Source organism: Scylla paramamosain, chromosome 30, assembly GCF_035594125.1.
Source record: "Scylla paramamosain isolate STU-SP2022 chromosome 30, ASM3559412v1, whole genome shotgun sequence".
NCBI lineage: Eukaryota > Metazoa > Arthropoda > Malacostraca > Decapoda > Portunidae > Scylla > Scylla paramamosain.
The window spans coordinates 15551345-15572837 of NC_087180.1; the positions used below are offsets into that span (position 1 = coordinate 15551345).

The 21493-nt window shown below is 40.0% G+C and overlaps 1 protein-coding gene and 1 long non-coding RNA gene across 2 annotated transcripts in view; one reads left to right on the top strand and one right to left on the bottom strand.

Moving 5' to 3' along the window:
• The first annotated feature begins 982 nt into the window (after positions 1-982).
• Positions 983-6661, top strand: LOC135115906 (uncharacterized). Its single transcript, XR_010276096.1, has 2 exons — positions 983-4874; positions 5942-6661. It is a non-coding gene; the product is annotated as an uncharacterized LOC135115906 (long non-coding RNA).
• A 3625-nt stretch (positions 6662-10286) lies between these two features.
• Positions 10287-21493, bottom strand: part of LOC135115904 (diacylglycerol kinase zeta-like) — a 96503-nt gene continuing 85296 nt past the window's right edge. The window contains 5 exon segments of the mRNA XM_064033019.1: positions 10287-12735; positions 17430-17593; positions 17990-18147; positions 19034-19097; positions 20434-20475. Coding sequence (XP_063889089.1) covers positions 12683-12735; positions 17430-17593; positions 17990-18147; positions 19034-19097; positions 20434-20475 — 481 coding nt within the window. The 3' untranslated portion in view covers positions 10287-12682.

Here is a 21493-nt window from a genome sequence, read left to right on the forward strand (position 1 = left end):
TATTTTCTATATTCCCAAAGAAATGCCAGTTTAACTTGGTTGTAAGCAACGATTGTGCCAAAACGATTACTGGAGATTTCTTATAGGATCTTGTTAGGAATGTGGATAAAACATTTAGAATTTTATTTTTATCAAGTATACATATGCAAATTTATTTTGTATAGAGACCGTATTTCACCACAATAGTGTACCAGAGTGCTTCCATATCACCCCCTGAGCCGAGACATGGCTTCAGACACTGGCGTCCATGATAGGTGACTAACTGGCAGCGTCGACCACTAAGGCTCCCAGTCAAAGTCTTTCACCTCCTCATCTCTCCTCTTAGACCACCCCTTCCCTTCCTTTTGCATCTCCCAACACCTCTTCCTCCTCCTCTTGGCACCTTCTAGCAGAGGCATCCCAGGCAGGCCCTCTGGAGACCTCACCATGTAGTCTTTCACTTAGCTCAGGGCCTCCCTGCGGTGACCCTCTGCACCCTGTCACCCCCCTTGTGCCCACCTCTTCCCCCCGCCTCCCACCCCCTCCACACGAATCTCCCGGCCAATAGCATTCCCGAACATTGCCCGATCCCGTTCTGTCTTGTCTCCTGATTGGTGGCTTCACTTTGGTCTCTGAACTCTACGGGAACTCTGGAATTTTGATTGGCAAAGTGAGCACCAATGGCAAGGAGGTTTGAAGTCAATACATTCCCCTTTGCTGTTTGTTCATGCATAAACCCTTTTTTTAGGAAATAAGTACCTAGGAATTGGAAATGGTGCTGTGACTGTGGCGGCAGCAGTGGACAATAGGGCCATCAGTTAGAACGGTGTCGTGCCTTTTCATCTCTCTGTGGAATCTTGAGATATATATATATATATATATATATATATATATATATATATATATATATATATATATATATATATATATATATATATATATATATATATATATATATATAGATATTGTGTGTGTGTGTGTGTGTGTACATATACAAATATATGTATATATATGCATATATATATATATATATATATATATATATATATATATATATATATATATATATATATATATATATATATATATATATTAAAAATTGGGCGCAAAGAATGCGTTTTAAGCTCTTTAGATGGATAAAGCGGAAGATGTTTGCATTCTCAATAAGCATTCCAACGTAGCTGATAGAGGTGACCTTCAGTGTGTGATATAAAGAAAGATCCCTGAATGTCCATGACTGCGCAAAGAAAATTTATTTTTTGTCCCCTTTGCTCTCTCAACATTTCCCTCCAAAATATGGTATTCCATTTTATTATTCCGTAGTAGCCTAATCTAGACCTAGATTTTTTCCTATTAATGTCCGATCTTGATCTACTGTGGTTCTGGGGCCTGTGCAGCGTGTGTGTCCGGCCGTCTTTCTTCACCAGCTCGCCAAGCTGTCATGCTTACAAAGGAGGGAATTAAAATAAGAGATTTAAAAAGCCAAAAATTGGCACTGAAGCACAGGCCTTGAACCTCCTTTTGATGCCAGACTCAGGCTTCTGTCCTCGCCTCCTGCCCCTTGTTGTCTGCCTCTCGGTATTGATTACGACATCTACCAAGCTTCTATTTAAAAAGAATATGTATGGAGTATATAGATATATATGTATATAACATAGGCAAATTATATGATAGGTAAAGAAAGTATATATGTGAAATTGCACAGTTGAAATTGAATCCGAGGAGATAGCGAACGATTGCCAATAGAAGGTGAAAACAAGGAGAAATTGTAACAATTTCAGCCCCAGGACAGAATGCCCGGCTGGCCTCTTGCCTTCTAAAGCCCCTTTTTCTCAGTGTTTCCTGCGTCATTCTCCATATTGTGTGTTCGTGTGTCTGTGTCTCTCGGTCCGGTTCCTTCCCTTTTGAACTCGGAACACTAACGAAAGACCTCATATAGTTCGCCCTTGTCCCTCTTCTTTATATAAGTGATACATACACATTTGACTCTGGAACAGGATGCTTTCAAGTACAAACAACAGAGAAGCCCCCAGACTTGGATGTCTTCGATAATTAAAATAAACAAAAAAAAAAAGGCAGAAATAATAATAGATGGCATCTTTTTCTATGTCACTAATTTCACTATATAATATATATATTAAAAAGATAAATCCATAACGTTCCTACTACGTATATACAGTACTATATATGTTTTGGGTCTGTTCTCCAATTACAATGTGCTTCCGTCACGTATTATATTAGAGGAAAGCAGCCAAATTGGATCCCCGTTTCTCTCCAGCAGATGAGTGAGCGCCACCGTGCAATAGAAGCCACAGATCTTTGTTTTCTCATTTTTTCCAATAATTTTTAATTCTATTCTTCCTTCTCTTCCATCATATTCCAAATTAGATTTTAACGGTGATTTGTATCTTTCTGTAGCTAGGAATATAAGGCTAAGGTTTATATGATTACCTTATTGTATATTTTCTTGTACGGATCAATAATGATTAATAAAAACCAAACCATTCAACCCAAGCCAGCTATTGGTTGTCCCCGCCTGTCTTGTCATGGCCTCCTGTGGTGTGGTCACTCAAGCGGGAGTAAAAGGTTTCATCATCTCCTGTTTAAGGATGTATTAACTTACCACGGATTTCCATTTGTCCAATAAAGACGAAAAAAAAGGACAAAAATGTGCTCGAGGTTTCTCTTAACCAAAATTTGAGACGGAAAGAGAAAGCGTCTGAATTTTTTTTTCTTTTTTTTCAGAGAAGGGGTTAAGGAAGAGTGAAATGATTGCTGGTTCTGGTAACAAGTAGCATTGATAGTAGATGTAGTAGTAATGGTGTGTGGTAGCAGTAGTAGTAAAGATGGTGGTAGTGGCGGTGGGACTAGAAGCATTAACGCGTAGTGGTGTTTGGTAGTGCTGGGGATAGAAGTGATAGTCGTGGTAATAGTAGCGATGGTCATGGTGCTAGTCGGGGTAGTCATGACGTCAGTAGCAGTGGTGATCGTGGTGAGAGTAGCAGTGATGGTCATGGCATTAGTGGCAGCGGTGGTCATGGTGCTAGTAATAGTGATGGTCATGGTGTTAGTCGTGGTGATTATGTAATAGTTCTAGAATAATTAACAAAAACCTGTAACAGCCAACAACTCATTGTCATGAACCACTTACAAAGCAGACAGCCACACAAAATTACATCACTTCACGCAAAAAAAAAAAAAAAAACACCACTGACAACTAGAGTCCTGCTTGACCACTGAGGAGATGCAGTGTAAATTAATGATTGTGAACGAAGCATTATAACACGTTCATGAGTCCTTCCCACCACTTGCCGAACCTTTTAACTATAATGGCGGCCTCTCAACGTCTCATGTGTTAGGCTGCTACTTGACCGTAGTGCATGATCATTTTCCGCATTAGAAAAAAAAAAGAATAAGGGAATTCCGGCACGGTAGCCACCATCTACCTCTCGCAAAAGATGGAAAAAAAAATACTGTAAGGAAGCATGTAAGGGGGTTGATCACTGCTAAGTAATCACGGGAATGTCTTTAATAGAAACCGCGAGATATAATTCCATGGCTCACTCCCCGCATGCTCTTTAATTACACCACGTGAATACCTTCAAATACTCTCTTATACTCGTAAATGTATGTCTCCCACTCACGGTGATCAAGGGAAGCTCAGAGCTCAAAATACGAGGATGAGAACCATTAAGCTAAGGAATTCAAAGCCGCGGTAAGACTCTGAGCCAAGTTTGATCCGCCGCCTCACGTCGCATGTCGATGCAGATACATATAGATTATCTCAGGCACCGGCGTTTCAGTATCGCCATATCTTGACTTTTTATTTGGCTCTGGTGGTAGTTACTGAGGTTTTCAAGGGTGCTTTAATGATTTAAGTGATAGTTTAGAGAAGATTCAGTGTCGTTAGGACAATAAGACCATAACAAATTGGCAAATTATCTTTGTGACCTTTGAAAATATTCTTTATCAAGCTTTATTAGAAGTTACTGAGATTTTCAAGGTTGGTTCAATGATTTTAATGATAGTTTAACGAAGATTTTGCTTCATCAGGTCAATAAAGCCATGACAAATTGGCTAATCATCTTCGTGGCTTCTGAAAATCGTCCTTATGAGAGCTCTGAGGGTTTCAAAATAAGGAAATTGAGATGTAACATGCCTGGTGGCGTCACTTAAAAGTCTTGTAACCTGATTCAGTCCTGTTATTGCTACGATCTATTGTTAACCCTTGCGCTACCATACAAATTGTCTCCATTATTTATCAGACACCGTTTTTTGTGGTGAGCTCTCGTAAATATTTCTCTGCAGTGTAAAGACAAAATTAACCGTTTGTTTTCTCTCTTTTCTCTCATGTGTCTCCATGCAAGGAATAGTTAGAGTACTAGGGAGATTAACAAAGGACACACGAAATAAAAAGTGGCTGCATGTAACTACATAATGTTATAAGACTATAGGAAACTTTGTCTGGCAGTGGAAGCTATTAAATGGGAAGAAGAATTATAATCAGTACGTTGCTCTGTATTATGGCTTTTAACCACCAAACCGCCATAGTTGTTACACAGACACTGCGAGTCGTCTCTATCCATAATCCTCAGTACAAGGTTCATAATCTTTATCATCCGAAGCATATTTGAATTTTCTTAGTAAAGATGTTCCCGTGTCTCTTAATATATTACCTTGGCAATGGAATTTAGATGTTTATGTATTAGCAGAGAGAGAGAGAGAGAGAGAGAGAGAGAGAGAGAGAGTCGGTGCCTCGAATCCCACGTCACCGAGTTTCTAGTTTCATCAGGAGCATCAGAGTAAATTGGACAGCAAAGGAGGAAGGTATGGCTGGCGCAGCTGCTTAAACTACCTCCATTATCTGGTGTTAGAAAATACTGGCGGCTGAACAGGTAAAGTGAATGAATTAAGAATGTATAGAATTAGTATGTGTATATCTCATAGTCCTGTTATTGGTGTTAAAGTTGAGTTTTTTGCGTTTCAATGTAAGTGTTGCAGAGGCGCTGCGGGTAAGGGTGGTGGTGATGGATGGGAGGGTAATGAGGAAGGGGGAGAGGTGTAGGAAGTGCCATGTAATGGTGGTGGTGGGGAGAGAGAGAGAGAGAGAGAGAGAGAGAGAGACTGCCAGTTGGGTGTAGTTTAGCCAAGTCACCCCGTCATCTTCCTAGTTTTCTGTGTCGATGAGTTCACGTATCTCTGAATGAGTTTGAGGCTTACGCCTATTTTTTTTTTTCTTTTCACTATTTACTGTCTGCAATGGAAGATACCTGGGTTTTTAAAGGGGTTTCTTATATTCTAATGTACATTTAGCCATTTTTTTTTTATCAAGAGAGAGAGAGAGAGAGAGAGAGAGAGAGAGAGAGAGAGAGAGAGAGAGAGAGAGAGAGAGAGAGAGAGAGAGAGAGAGAGAGACGGTGCACGACTCCACGTTAATTCCAATACTATTTTATCAGTTTTATGAGGGAGTTGTCTTTGGATATACGAGTGTTGAGAGCGGATAAGTGTTGTACAGGAGACTTGCCTGCGCACGCATCACTGTGGCGAGGAGGCGGGCAGCGGGGTGTCTTGGTTCGGTGGTGCATTCACACACACGCACACAGTTCCCTTCCTTTTATCTTAGTATCAGAACTTTATATTCGTTATTATGCATAGGTTCCCCACATCTGCTTAATGTAATTTGCAGTAGTCTCATTTCGGTAATATTTCAAAGCTTTGCTATATTCCTTCACGATTACAGACAAAGTGCATGACTACTTCAGGATTATAAAAAGTGCCTTTAAATTCTCATGTGTTTTATAAAGTTCCCACAGGATTATAAAAAGTGCCTTTAAATTCTCATGTGTTTTATAAAGTTCCCAGTAATGTTAATTTTTGGTTAATATCATACTACTGTAATTTTTATTTGTACATAGACGAGTTGCAGCTAAACAGTGATTGTGCTTTACATTTGCTCCTGCAGTGGTGGTGATGGTGATGGTGCTCGAGGAAACAGTGAGCCTTGTGATGCCTTACCTGGAGCGTCACGAGTCTGCAAGGGAGGGTGAAGCAAACTGAACGTAAGACTGTGCACGGGACGGAACCTCTTTAAGGAAACTGACGGAGACGTAGGAGAAACCTGTCAAGATGACGTAGCGTCATGCATTAACTTTTCCGGCTGCTGAAAGAACTTGATGAATCTACACAGCAAGACCTCTGCATCCTACCTCTTTATAACACGGCGTCATCCAGGTGTATAGAGCCAAGGAAAAATTGCTATGCCTCTAAATATGCGCCTTTATAAAAAAAATAATAAATGTATGGAGAGAGAGAGAGAGAGAGAGAAATGTATGGAGAGAGAGAGAGAGAGGGGGGGAGGGGGGAGGGGGGGGCAGGTATGTCAGCGTCTCTAATAATGAATTTAGTTGTAAAAAGGCGCATATTATTTAGAGGCTGGAGCAGCTCATAAGTTTTAATAATGACTGCTTCTGTCTGCTCGTGAAAACTGCTTCCTACTGCTGATTATTCCTTCTGACTGCTTTCTGGTTATTGTTACTAGCTCTAGAATGCCCTTACGATCTTCTCTCGTAGGATCATAACTTTGTTAAATTTTACTAGCTCACTTGTTTTTTCCATGGGTCTAAAGATTTTTGTTATATAGTTTGTTCAGTAATAAATATAACAGTTTATATTTCTGAATAAACATGTAGCCTTTTATTAAAATGTACGTCGAGGAGTCTCCGGAGAAATACTACACACGTTGTCAGGAAAAAAATTTATTAAAAAAAAAAAAAATAGTTGTGGAGTCTTTTGGACTTAGAACACATTGCAGCTCATGTACCAGCACCATGACCAGCTAACATGAGTCTTACACACTCGTTCGCGGTAAGGGGGGGCGGTGGGGGAAGGACAATACAATGGCAGGGGCAGTAGTACGATGACACCTTTCTTCATCTCGACCATCACTCCAGCAGGGGAAGTGACAGCAGTCTTCATCTTCTCCTCCTCCTCCTCCTCCTCTCCACCGTCACTGCAGTCTTCCTTCGTTTTGACCCGGTACTCCAGGACAAGAAGGTGCAGGAAGCGTCTCCATCTTAGGTTTCATTCTTGTTCTCTTGTCTCTGCAATAAATGAGTATATGAAGAATGTATAACTACTACTATTTTCCCTAAGCAAACAAGCGTACGAACTCCATACGACGCCAAAACTTCATACAGATATATTTGAAATAAATTAAACTTTTAAGCCGCATTATTCTTTTGCTTTGAAGATGGACAACAGTAGCAGTAATTTAAGTAATGATTTTGAAACAGAAAACGATAATTCTGAAATATTTTCACTGCCATGGCTTGTTCTCCCTTTCTTAATATTACGCTCAAACATACCATACAAGAAAAAGATACCGATTTTGAAGTATTCTGACTGCCATGGTTTGTTTTCCCTGAAATATTACGCTCAAAGAACAAGTAGTTAACAAATGAACGATAATTTAGTTTGTTTCTTGTTTATTTTTGGATAAGTAAAATACCAGGTGATACTAACCTCACAACCAGGAGCTGTCATCAATAATCGAACAATTCCAGACACCACAGAAGTAACTCTTCCAGGACACTACTACAGTACCTCAAGTTCAGACACGACTCCACAAACCTCTACTCGCATGGATGACTCTCAGTACCATTAGCATTACCGAGACCCAGAAGTGCCCACCACCACGCACCAGGGAACGTCATGTGTAGTTGAGCGGCTGGCAGGTGCAAGTTTAATATATTCTGGCCGCCCGTTCCTCATCTTAACCATCGTAGCCACATCAACCTGGAGGCAAGTTTATGAATGAACAAATCAGATAGAACAAATAAGCACATGAATATCTAAATATGTCAATTAACAGGTAGTACGTAGAAACATGTAGAAGTAGAACAAACCACTACTAGTATCTATCATTTAACTATCTAGCGTCAACATTACCGTTTACATTACCAAGATATTATAAAAGAAGCTACCTCCATATTTTAAGTGCTTCCGAGTTACAGGATCACAACCTTTAATTATATGTCAAGTAAACGCAGACATTTAAAGATTAAAACTACATCCTTACTAACTTATAAGCGTTTCGAGAGTTCAAGAATTACACAAACTTTATTATAATTACAACATTCAGATATGGAAATAATATAATTACAACATTCAGACATGGAAACACAAAGCCGGCATTTAAAAGTGTAATACTCATTGCGAACAACTAGTATGCGCCGACCTGTCAAACCGTAGCCCGAGCATCCCCTGAACCAGCTGAACCATTTTCTGTTACTGCACATTCTTTACAATACACATGGGATACTCATGTAGTCTTAGAAAACTACCCGCATTACGTTCAGGAGATTTGAGAGTTTACTTTATATGTTATTAGCTAGTGTGAGAGTTCATTGCTTTAATATCCGGCCAGAAACTTTGTTAAAAGACCGGTATCTTAAACCTTCATCGTAAAACTTCCACCTACCATTACATTAACCAGAGATACTATTTTGTCAATATACTAGTTTGTGTACACGACTCCTCAGTATTTCATGAAGATTCACTCGCTCTCACCTCGGAATAATCAGCTAGGCGTCAGGAAAGAGTAACAGACGAGACAAAAAATCATGGTCGTGGTAATGGGAAAAAAGTATGAATGCATGTATAGAACAGTAGCTGATAGAGATAATTACTAATTACTGAATTCATGTAACAAAATTACGTCATAACAGTTCCTCTAAATCTCCCATTCATTCCAAAATATCACCGACAAAATACGAATGATTTTAACAGCCGTTCAGTAGACAAGGATTATTAAGCATCTTGTTACTGCCTTCCATTCGTTCTTCCTCTCACTTACTCTGCAGTTCATTACAACTCATCATTACTAAACACAATGGAGGGAAGCATTACACGACCTAAATATGGTAACACTCCTCAGATTCCTCGATCATTTTATCTCTCTCTCTCTCTCTGGAGCCCAAAGTCACATCCTCCATTCCACAAAAAGCTTAAAGAAGATCCAGTAAAACTCAAACAGACGACCCATGTAACTTCAAGCAAGTCTTACCTTCGAACAGCCGCACACACACACACACTTACCAGCACGTAACTTAATACCACACTCCTAGAACCCAAAAAACTACACTTACCTCACGTTAAAGTCCTTCATCTCTGGACTGCAATAGAACCTCCTTACAGAGCCTTGCTGAAGGAGGTAACGGACGAAGAAAGTACAACAGGTCCGTGCCGGGTGGAAGAAAGACGCCATACTAGACAGGAGGGAGTTATTGGTTCGATTTCGTGTCTGTTCGAAGCTATGAATCTTTATTGAACCGAAGTTATGAAGCAGTGAGATACTAAGCGGCATTTTCAAGTCTCTCTCTCTCTCTCTTATTAGGGTACATTTCAATATTAGCAAGAGTAGTATGCTTATTATATACGAGATACCAACCTTAGTAATGCATTATTCCTCAATCAAAATTGAATGACGCAAACAATTAAATGTCATTCAACTATAAAACTAGTGTCATTCATTTATCAAACTACAATAGCTACATACTCGTGGGACACTTGCTTGGCTGAGTCCGGTAGATTTCCCACAGCACTGGAAGGTTCCTTTCGTACAGAATTGCAAAGCTGGCAAAACTTGAGTGTGGGCAAGGATGGCATGGGATCCTGCATCATAATCTGAAACACTTCTGCCCCGCATCCCCACTGCTTACAAAAGGCTGTAGTTAGGCGGTTACAGTGACCGATTAACAAGAATTATACATCATTAACAAGAAAAACACTCTTGAGAACTCGGCTAATCATCTTCGTAGCCTTTGAAAATAATCATGGTGAGAGAAACAGGCAATGCACAACACATGGCAACTTGTCACACCACCGATTTTGGGTTACTGTTCATTACACCCCCACAATATTTCCCCTCCACCGAAAGTTGTAGTGTCTAAAGAGGTGCTCACCATCCACCTCAAAATGGCTTAAGGCAATGGTTCCCAAATTTTTCAGCTTGTTACCCAATTTAATATGGAACATTATACATGTTAACCCTTTCACAAGGTGGTATACATACATACCTGCTTGCATACCTGTTGGAGAAACAGTGTGAAATAGAAGCAGATATATGTGTACTGGACATGTGGTGATCAGTATTGTTGAGTGACTGTCCTGAAGCATGCCTGTCAAAATACTCTTGGCTTGACTCACACTTAGATACATATTTATTCTTTCTTAATACTGTATTGTAGTTTTTAATGTGTACTGTTATTTGGTTTAGCATGGCAATAATCATAAAAAAAAGAGCAGGCTAAGACTAAAAGTTTATTCAGTAATGACATGTGGAAGAGAACTTCTCAGCACTTTGTAGATCACAGATTTAGTAAGGAATAATTTTGCCAACAAGAAAACAAGAAAATAGGTGGTGATGATGTACAGAATTAGGATAAAAACAACACTGGATATATTCTTTCGGAATGTAACAGGCAGATGAGTTAAGGGTAGGCTTTTCAAAAAGGAGAGAAAACTAAGCACTATCTAGCATTTATAAAGTGTGTCAGCTTCCTACACTTGTAATTCCAACATTCCCACCTCTTCTCCCTTTGTTATTTGAAACCATTCCTCCTCCTTCTTACAGTGACACTACCCTGACCATACATGTAAACTCGGGAGGCGTTTGTGTCTCTTGGGAATGACAAATTTGAGTTATGATGGAGAAAGATGAGACTGCGTATTTGTTCCTGCCTGTACTGTTCTTCTGGGAGCAGCAACACCTTATCAATTCAAAGTTAAATCATAAACAGGACTTGGTTTTTAGTCCCAGTTAGGAGTGACGAGTTTTAGGTGAGTCATACAAGCAGGAACGCACGATCTGACCCCTATACACTATTCCCCGCATTACAGCAAGAGCGACTGTTAACAGATTGCCTTCCTACTACACTCTACCATTGCATACTGAAGTAATTGCGTGGCATCTGCAAACAATGGCTCAGAATTATGTTTTAAAGCTAGTGCATAAAGGTAATCAAATCCAGAGTTAAAATTAAAGTTAGTAATCTATGTTTTTGCCAGCTTATTACTACATTATTATTAGTTATCTTTTTTTTTTGGTTTGTTTTTTTGGTTGATTTTTTTTTTGTCTCCAGTCCAGCAACTTACACGTACATACACACATACGTGCAGGCACGCACATGCACACACACATACATACACGTTCATACACATTATCCACACACGCACACTTATACAATCACATGCATACACACACAGTGACACATATACACATACAACTTTCTTAATGTGTGAGGGCAGTCTGTATTGAACCAAGACACACAATGCACTTTTGAATCCCTCCTCAGAACGACACAAATATTCATTATAACACTGAATATTCAATACAACCAATAATGGAAACACCTCGTGTGGCACTAACGATAAAAAGACCAACATGAAATGGCCTTTGTTTATGAGGAAGTAGTATGTAAAATGAAATTGAAGGGGGAGTGCAAGTTCTTGGTTCTGTGGCTGCACTTAACACATTGCTGGCAGGAGTACTACAGTCACTAGGGATTGCTACCGGGCCACTAGCCTCATGCTTGGTACTTTGGGGGAGACAGCGCACTGGGCGCCACCAAGCAATTCAGGCTAGCACTGCCATGCTGGCGGCAAATCAACTTACTACGCGTCTTGAGCAGCCTCATCTTTTCATAACGTGCCCACACAAACTAGTGGTAGTGAAACGATGCAGAGAACAACCCTATACATCCCCAGCCTCCGTTCAGAACCTCTACTGTCTGTTCTACCTCTGTTTTGTCCAAGCCTCCCACAGTCTCCCTCTCACATTGTGCCACCGTGCCGGGACTCTGAGTCTCCCGCCCTGCTGACCTTGAAACTAATGGTGAGGAAGAAACCAGAAGCTACATCACTAGGATACTGATACTGATATGTCCAAACTGCACACAACTAACTACTGATGCCATACAAGAGAAACGTAACTTTGAGAAAACAACAATATTAAAGTACATAAACTTCTGAAATTCAAAGAGATATATTACCCTTGAAAAGATTCATATATATATATTTTCATATATATATAATTTATATATATATATTCATTTATATAGCATATATCTGAAGCACAAAAGGGACACTAAGCTTACAGAAGGAGGGGGAGCATTACTGTATGTAGATTATGGGTATTAAATACTAAAGATATAAGGGCTTCAAAAATTCTACACACGCAATACATAGACACATTAAATATATCTTAAACTTGACTGGAATGACTTAGGGTGGCAGCTTGGTCTACTTCAGTTCACTGTCCAAAAGTCGTTCACAGTGGAAGACCAGCGGCCAATCAGTCTTTGAGGTTCACTGTTTCCAGACCATCAATACCTGCTGGTCACAACAAACACTACAAGACCCTCACACTTCCTCCCAAAGCCACACTCCCTCACGCAAAAACTTCACCCATTCACTTCACTCACAAGACTTCAGATGGAGCTCTGCAGACTGACTAGAGATGAACAGACTCTCACCATCCCACCGCAACCTGACACAGACAAGAGGGATTCTTTGCTCTGCTTTTTCTGTCGCACTGCAGTTCTGGACTAGCACACCTAGGCACCCCCGGCGGCTGCTGCTGCTCGGGTGGGTGGAGTTTGGGGCAGGAGAGTGTGTGTGTGGGAAGGGTCAGGATCAGCCTCCATCATACTGTGGTCTCAAGGTCCTCGTGTACCATGGTCTGAAACTGCTCCTGGCCTGAAAGAAAAATAAGTACGATGACACACGGCCCAGGAAGAGGCTGTCGGTAGTGTTAGTTATCTTTTTTATAATGGCTGTTGAACATTAGAGCTCTAGAAAACAAGCACAAAAGCATCACAATGATTGCACTGAATACATTTGGGCATGACTGAGAGAAGTAACTAATGCATGTCATGACATAAGCAATGAAAAGCCAATCGTTTAAAGTTTTAAAGCATTTTGGCAGACAATGGTTTTCACTTAAAGAAAAAGAAAAATACCTATACCTAGGGAAAGAAGGAACATGCAAGTCAGAAATTTCACAACAGATTAAATATTTAGCTTGTATTTTCACAATCACATGCAAGTTTGAAATGGAAAGGCCAAAAAAAGTGAAATATCTCTAACAAAGTTTGGATATAAGTAAGTAATAAGTGAGGCTCTTTTTTTAAGTTGGCACTACTTAGGTTCACTACTTACTAATAAAAATTACAGGAAGCAGTACTTTTAGGTCAAAATTAATATATTTTCTTAATAAGTGAAGTAGGTAGAGGATCTACAGTGGATGTATCAATCTTAGTAGTAGTAGTAGTAGTAGTAGTAGTAGTAGTAGTAGTAGTAGTAAGAGGAGGATATAGAAGAGGAGGAAGAAATGGAGGACAATAGGAGAAAAAAGAAGTAGAACAAAGAGGAAAAGGAAGATAGAAAAGAGGGAGAGCAGGAGTTGGAAAAAGTGAAGGAAGAAATGGAGGAGAAATAGGAGAAAAAGTAGGAGGAGGAAAAACAAGATAAAGAAGAGGAAGAGTAGAAGGAGTCATAGAAAGAGGAGAAGTAGAAGATAAAGAAAAAGAAAAAAGAAGAGATAGGAGGAGGAAAAGCAGGAAACAGAAAATAGAGACAAAAAGGAAAATATTAAAAAAGAAATATAAAAAGTCACAACAAGAAATATGAAAGAGAAAACCCCCCCAAAAAATATGGAAGGAGGGATCAGGGTGGGTGGGTGGGTGGGTGGGGGTGGAATCAACTGCCTAAAAATGCTTGATAGGAAAATAAGGGGTAACTTCAGCGATGGTTCATACGTACAGAACAGAGCCAGAGCAGAATCCTTGCCATAGAGCGTGCAAGAAACAGCGAGGTGATGTGTAATCCACGTTGTTGGAACACTACCTACACAATACTATCAATATGTTTTGGACAGGCCTCTGATCTCAAAAGTGGAAAAAAGGTCATTCTTTTTTATGTATACTATAAAATCTACTAAATATTGTCTTAGTCTCTTTTTTTTTCTCTCTTTCTTGCTTTCTCAAAAGGGCATAAATGATCCCCTTCCCATCCAAAACATCATCTTGCTTAAAAAATACTATGCTGTGACTCGAAATGTCCTGGACCCTCCATAATTTTTTCATAAGACAGTTTTTTGTTACTATTATCGGTGCAATCTTGTGTAGGATATACTCCCTTAAGCAACAACAAAGCAGTGTGTATCTACCCTCACTCACACATACACCCACACTGACATACACACATGCACATCTTTTCTAGCTATGTTTAACTCAATTCCTGCAAGAAACTAGGAACTCCCAAGTGACCCACAGAAGCTGAGTCTGTGAATAAGTGAGCATATGTGCCTTTATCCATGTGGAAACTTCACACTTGCTGCTAGATGACTAAGTTGATTAAGTCACAAACTAGAATGAAAAATAATTATCTACCCTATTCCATTACAGAGAATACCCGGAGTTTCTCTTAGAAAATAAACTGGAGACACAAAGCAGGAATAGTATGCAGTGTGGTACCTAGTGTACAGTTCATTTGATTCAGATGAGCAACAGGTCTCCATACTCTACCCAAAATAAGAGCTTCTGTCTAAATCCATGGAAATTAATGGCCACTAGTTCTGTCTCTAATTAATGCCAAGTGGTGTGGCTTGGACGACACAACCACTAAGGAAGGTAAAAGAGGAAACAGACAGGTGGAACAAAAAGAATGGCTGACTGAACCAGTAAAGAAGGTAGCAGTGAAACAGATAGATGGAACAAAGAGAGAATGGTTGACTGAACCACTAAAGAAGGTAATGGAGGAAACAGACTGATGGAACAAAGAGAGAATGGCATTAATTCATCCCTCTCTTTGCATGAAGCACCGACAAACCTAATACTGTCCCGTGATACTTCCCCAAGCAGTGCATAAGACTAACTGTCACTGGGAGGCTACACCGCACAGGATTGCACCTTATAACTCACCCACTCACATCAAAGAATCACCTTGCCATTGTAAAACTTTTCATGGTGAGTATTCAGAGACAAGCATCTCCTTCATGAAATCTTTATCCCAGAAATTGTAAATAATTCTACTCTTTTGTCTCTCAGTACAAATAACACTGTTTTGAGATTATACACATTAATGAAATGTGGATTTTCCATTACATTTTTCCCTGCAAATTCACTCTATCTTTCATCTTTCCAGTAAATACTTCAAGATAACTGAAGTTATTAACTTTATTGAATTATGGATCTGTCTCAACATCCACTCTTTACTATTGCAAACTTTCCCATTTCCTGCAGTTTGTGTTCACTCTTGAGCATAATTCCTTCACATCCCAGGCCTTGAGTCTCATCAACTCCTCACAAGCTACACACCAAATCCATCTAGAATGTTTTCCCAGGAATCAAATTCTCTCATTGGAATTCAACACGAGTGACAAAAGGTGGGTTGTGAGCTGAGGCAAGGTGGTTCCAGGATGCTGTGGCTCCAACATGCCGATCAGAGTTGACTGGTCATGAAACAACCAATGACGTGGGCCGAGTCTTCTGTCACAGCACTGGGTTAACTCTAGCAGTGTCAACTGATAGGCTACTCTGATAAATGGTAAATATTCACCACTGGCAGATACAAGAATGTTTTCTCTATGTGCCACCAAAAACTATTATTACCAAAAGATTATAGCTATTATATACTTTATACAAACAACTTTCTTTAAAATCACAGGGTGGGAAGTGCATAATAAATTTATAGCTAATATATATGTTTACAACAATAAAATTATTTATAAACTAAACTGACAAAGCTTTTTGTATGGTGCAAAATGTGATTCATGTACAATGTGTCTAGCTGCTCTGCTACAGTCCTCAGTAAACAAACTCCTGCCCACACCCACCGTTACCTAGTGAAGTATTTGCCTTTTTTAGCTTTGGCTGTTATGGGTCGTTAGCAGTTTAGTCAACGAAATTGTGATTACAACTGTTGTGTTGACTGAATTTCTCTTGGCCTGAAAAAGCAATAAAATAATGGAATCCACAAAAAAATTATAATAATAATGGTAATAGCAACAACAACATATAGTAGTTAATATCAACTGCAACAATGTGTCCATCTCCCTTGCAAAGTGTTGCCGAGGGAAGTGGCAAGTGGTAGCCAAGGCCACACTGGGGCAGGAGAGAGGCGTCGCCGGCCATCTCTTTGCCACAAATGAGACCACAACGAGTGCACTGTTTACATATGTATATATAGAGAGATTAATAATTAGCTAACTACAGTGACAGAACATTGCAAAATATTGGCCTGTTTAGTAACAAAGGCAATCAATTTAGTCAATCAATCACCCTGTTAGATGTGGTTGTATGTTCTCTTTTTGTTTTAGTTAATTAATTTGTATTCTTAAGTTAGTTGCATTTATCAGAAGGCTAATAGCATTCCAGTGGTACTCAAGCAGGGTCACCACACAAGCATGCACGGCTGGTGTCATGTGAGGTCGCCGCGGCCGCGTGTGTCTCTGGCCGCCTTCCTCTGCTACACAACACGCCTCTACTTTCCTCAATGGTCTCCATCAAGTAACGCAAGACTTCAGGGGCACTTATGGAAGACAACACTTAACAATTTGCCTAAAAACAGTAGTATTTATAAACTAAGAAAGGCCTCTTGTCCTTAACAAAAATACTTGTCCAAAACTGTGTCCGAGAAGCTCCCACACAAGGACGGTGTGCGTGACACTGGACTCACCACTCACAGTGACCTTGACAAAGTGACAATTTTTACTCCAAGGGTGTATGTGGCACTGGACTCAAAAAATCTTGCTAAACTGACAGTCTTCTCCAAACCAAAAACTGGGAGCCTTTCTGCAGAGAGTCACAGCACAGTGGTGCCGTGTGGTGGCCGAGGCTCACCTGCAGAGTGGAGGGTGGAGGGTATGGGTGACACTCTCCCAAATACCATCCAGGTGCACCAGGAGCTCAGTGAGTCTCAGAAAGATGCTTCTTTATGAATCAAAATTTAAACTTTAACTTGGAATTCTGTGGGTAAAAAACTGCAGCCTCATGTACAAGTGTGCAGCACAGTGGAAAAATAAGATATATTTACATGTACGTACACTGGGCCTTCGCTCAACACCATAGTGTCGCGTGCTGTACTCGCTGCGTCTCCCGTGAGGCGAGTGAGCCGTCCTCCGGTGCACCCGTCTAGGACACTGTGAGGCCCACAGCTCACCACGGCTCACGGGAGGCACCAGGTGGGAGGTACACAAGGCACAGACCCTGAGCGAGGACCAACAGTACACAGGGCAGCGCACTATATGAGTCTCTCCACGCGGAGTCTCTTTGAGAATGCGTGGTGGCGTGTGCCTCTCAGGGAATGTGAGTAGGAGGTGTGGCAAGGCAGAGGTGCCTGGCTCTCCCCTTCTGCCAGGGTGGTATTCATGCCAAGCAGCTGGCACTTACTCTCCAGGTAGGCGGCGAGTTCCTGGTCATCTGCGTGCTGTGCCAGTGCCCGTGGTGTGTTGCCCTGCAGGTCCCTGATGGTGAGGGAGGCACCGGCGGCCACCAGCATGCAGCAGACGGTGCGCCGCCGGTTCTGGGCAGCTTGGTGCAGCGCTGTCTGTCCCCTGGGGATGAAGTGGTCAGTGAGCAAGGGAATGGAAGATTCTCTCTGCCATCACAATAAAAGTAGGCTTGCTGGAACTTCTTACACTACAAATGGCATAGAATTATTGTACATGGCAAAGCTTAGTGCATGTATGTATGTATGTATGTATGTATGTACATAATGTATTCTAACATTCCTTCTTTCTCTACATTCCTTATACCAAAATTATGTATACTCCTATAAGTATATGCAGGCTTTAATTGCAGTGCTTTTATGAGTCAAACTGCCCCTAGGAAAAATTTGGAAGAGCATACATTACATGGCACAAAAAACAATCTCACTAAGGGTCCTCTGAATGCGAAAACCAACCAAGGAACTACAGAAAAGAAGCTGGACATGAATAATTGAGCAGCACCTCTCATTGTCCACCATGTCGAGGATGGAAGCAGGGGCTGAGGCGATGAGGTAGCGCACGATGTCCTTGAAGCCGTGTCGCGCCCCAAAGTGAAGTGCAGTCTGTCCACGTGAGTCGATGGAGAGAAGCGAGTACCCTTGGGAGTGGAGGTCCTTCAGCTGCAGGGAAGACAGGAGGGTCAGACAGGTAGACAAGTACAGTATGGTGAAGTTTAATCCTTTCACTGCAATATACAATGATTCATAGTACTAAAAGCAATGTATGAAATCTTTATAAGAACCTAGAAGAAAGGAAGGGATGAAAAAGAATAGTTTGCAATTTCTAGCTAGTAAACTGTTTGGAGGTGGCTGTGGAATAAGTAGAAATGTCCCAGACTAGTTAGTGGTTAAGGGCAAATGTTTGAGATACCAGTTAATTAACTAAAGTGGTAGGTAAGGTTAAGAAGAGAATTATGTGGTTTTCAAGCATTAGATTAGATGGGTGGACAAGTATGGCATGGTGCCATTTAAAGTTGTACGTAAGATTAAGAATAGAACTGAATTGAATTTTGTGGGTTTTGAGCACTAGATTAGATGGGAGAAGAAAAGTGTGGTGATAATTAAAGGGGTAGGTAAGGTTAAAAACAGAGTTGAATTATATGTTTCAAGCACTCATATTGTAAAGTATGAGTTTATATTAAGTGAATAATCTGAAGCTTGGACAAAAATTATAATTTTGAATATGGAGGAAATGTAAGAGCTGTAACTGCAATGGTAAAGTGAGACTGCAAATGCTATTGATAGGTTTACATTAGGTGAATAATCTGATGCCTGGACAAAAAAATGACAGTGTTGAATGTGTAAAAAGCATAAAAGCTGCCAAGAAAATAAGGTTCAGAACACAGGAAAGACTAGCTAAGAAAAGAAGTCTTGGAATAGTAGAGAAAAGCTGGACTAGAACCTATTTTTGTATTCATCCATGAAACAAAACCATGAATAAAAGGAATAAAAACTGGAAACTGAGGAAAATACATCTACACACTTGTACCTCTTCCATCTTACTCACCATCTTGAGGTCTCCTTGTTTGGCAGCCTTGATGATTCCCTCTGAATTCTTTTCCAACAAGTGGCTATTGAGGAAAAAGAAATGAAATGTCAGATAAGAAGGGGAGTCAGAACTACATTTTGATGCAGGGAAAACTGACCCTCAAGATTCACCCTTATTGTGTTCAGGGGCTAGTAAGTATAAGGGCTCAACTGGAAGTATTTATGTACACAAATAAGTTCTTAGGTCACAAAGGTTAATTCAAATTTTGTATTGGTTATGGTCTACAAAAATTCTACATGTTTTAAAACTACAAAACATTTACATATATAATTTTTAACATTACCAATACTCACATGGAAATGTCACATGATACAGACACTTATACTATACTGGAAATTACTGTACATTTCCTCCATTGCTCCTACACACCTATATACACTCAACATGTATGACAGTAAGTAATAAGATGACAGTTTATGCACCATAGGTCTCTGGTTAGTGTGCAAGGGAGCAAACACCTTGCCAGCAGACTAAGGTGAGGGTGACAGATACACACACACACTCACTTGCTGCCACTGACTCATTGGCAAAAAAAAAAAAACTGTTTTACACAATCATCATTAGGTATGTTTTTTTTTTTCATTGAAGTTAAAAGGCTAAAAATACAGTTTATATCATAGTACCATGCAACCATGCACAAATTATGACTATGATCAGTTCTTGTATGTACATCTTCAAGTGCTGAGCTGCTGCATTGGGGAACATTGAAAATCAGCACCTATACAATACACAATTACTACTAATATTTTGCATTCATAAAGTCAAAAAATTATTGTTCATGGTTAGAAAATTAATAGATTATTCACTTTAGTGTAGATAAGACTCAGATGCAAGCATTTCCATGAGTCAGACCAGCTGTTTATGACATTAGTAGTAGTAGTTATCTGACAGGCATTTACAGGGTGAGAGAGAGGGAGGCCCAGGGTGTGGTGGGGTGTGAGTAGCACCCTGAGAAGCACCAGAGCAGGCAGACACAGACACAGACACACAGAGACACACACTTCCAAGACTGACCACCACTAGCAGTGACAAGTCCTTCTGTACTGCTCAAATTTTTTTTTTCAGCCAAATTATTTAAAATTTATGAATAACTCCAACCTGACTGATTTCAAATACTTCAAAATTAAGGTACTGTAATTAAATTTTCAAATACTACATTGTTCAGTAATTTGTATATGAAGAGATAAGATTCCAATCTAATCTCAGGAATGATTGATAAATATGAAACTATCAGCATCTCAGAGAAACTAATATACGAGTAATTCTTTCTTGGTCAAGGCTTAAGAGATGCAGGAGTGTATGAACAGCTGGGTCAGTCTCAGGTGAGCACATGACAGGAATAACGAGACAAGAAATACCTGGGAGGGAAGTACTCGGGACCAAAGACACGATCATGCAAGCTGAAGGAGGGGAAGAAAAGAAAAAAACTGGATCAGCAGAAAGAAAATAAATCGTCACTTACATTACAGTTTGTGTTCATGTGTATCTGTATGCCCAGGTGTGTGTGCAAACGTGCGTGAGTGTTACCATGTGTCGTTGGGTGTATGTATGCATGTATGTGCGTGAACAGAGCTGCAAAAGAGTAACAAACTGAATTTCTACTTGCCTACCTTTGCCTTATCACCTCTACCTTCATATACAGAACTTGTCTTAGCTACATCCTCATTCAGCAAGGAATCAAAACATGCTTACTTTAAACTAAGAAGTAATTTACACCCACTTCTTCACTCCCATGCTGCCAATCACCATCCTATGACTCTCCCACTCACACTATCACCAGGACACTTCTCCCATGCGCCAAGTATCTCTACTATGCATGTATCTAATTTAGTTGTGAAATAAGTGAGAACAAAATCTCATGTTGGTGAAAGTTCAAGGTTTTATTATGCTATCATGAAGTGATGTTTTCATTTATGCGATTCCTGTCAATATTTTGTAAGATTAGTGATCAATATTTTTTTTTCTCTGCTATGTGTATTCTCTCTCTCTCTCTCTCTCTCTCTCTCTCTCTCTCTCTCTCTCTCTCTCTCTCTCTCTCTCTCTCTCTCTCTCTCTCTCTCTCTCTCTCTCTCTCTCTTCTCTCTCTAGTTTCCATGCCTTCACAAAATAGAGCAAAGATATCAAAATTCATTCATTCATTCTATTGACTCAGTGTTACTATATACAAAATATCAAATAAGAACATAAATTTACTGTAATCTAATAAAATATTCAAAGCATAATCATGAGGCCAAATCATAACAGCAATTTCTGCACAAATGACAGCATACTGTGGTGTGTTCTATAGGAGAGATTCTTGATAAGCACAAGAGTGACTATTATTCTCTAGGTAAATTGTTACACCTCCTGAGACACCTGCTAAGATTTCAAAGGACTCAATACAAGTTGGATAGTAATTAGGAAGAAGATGGTATTGCA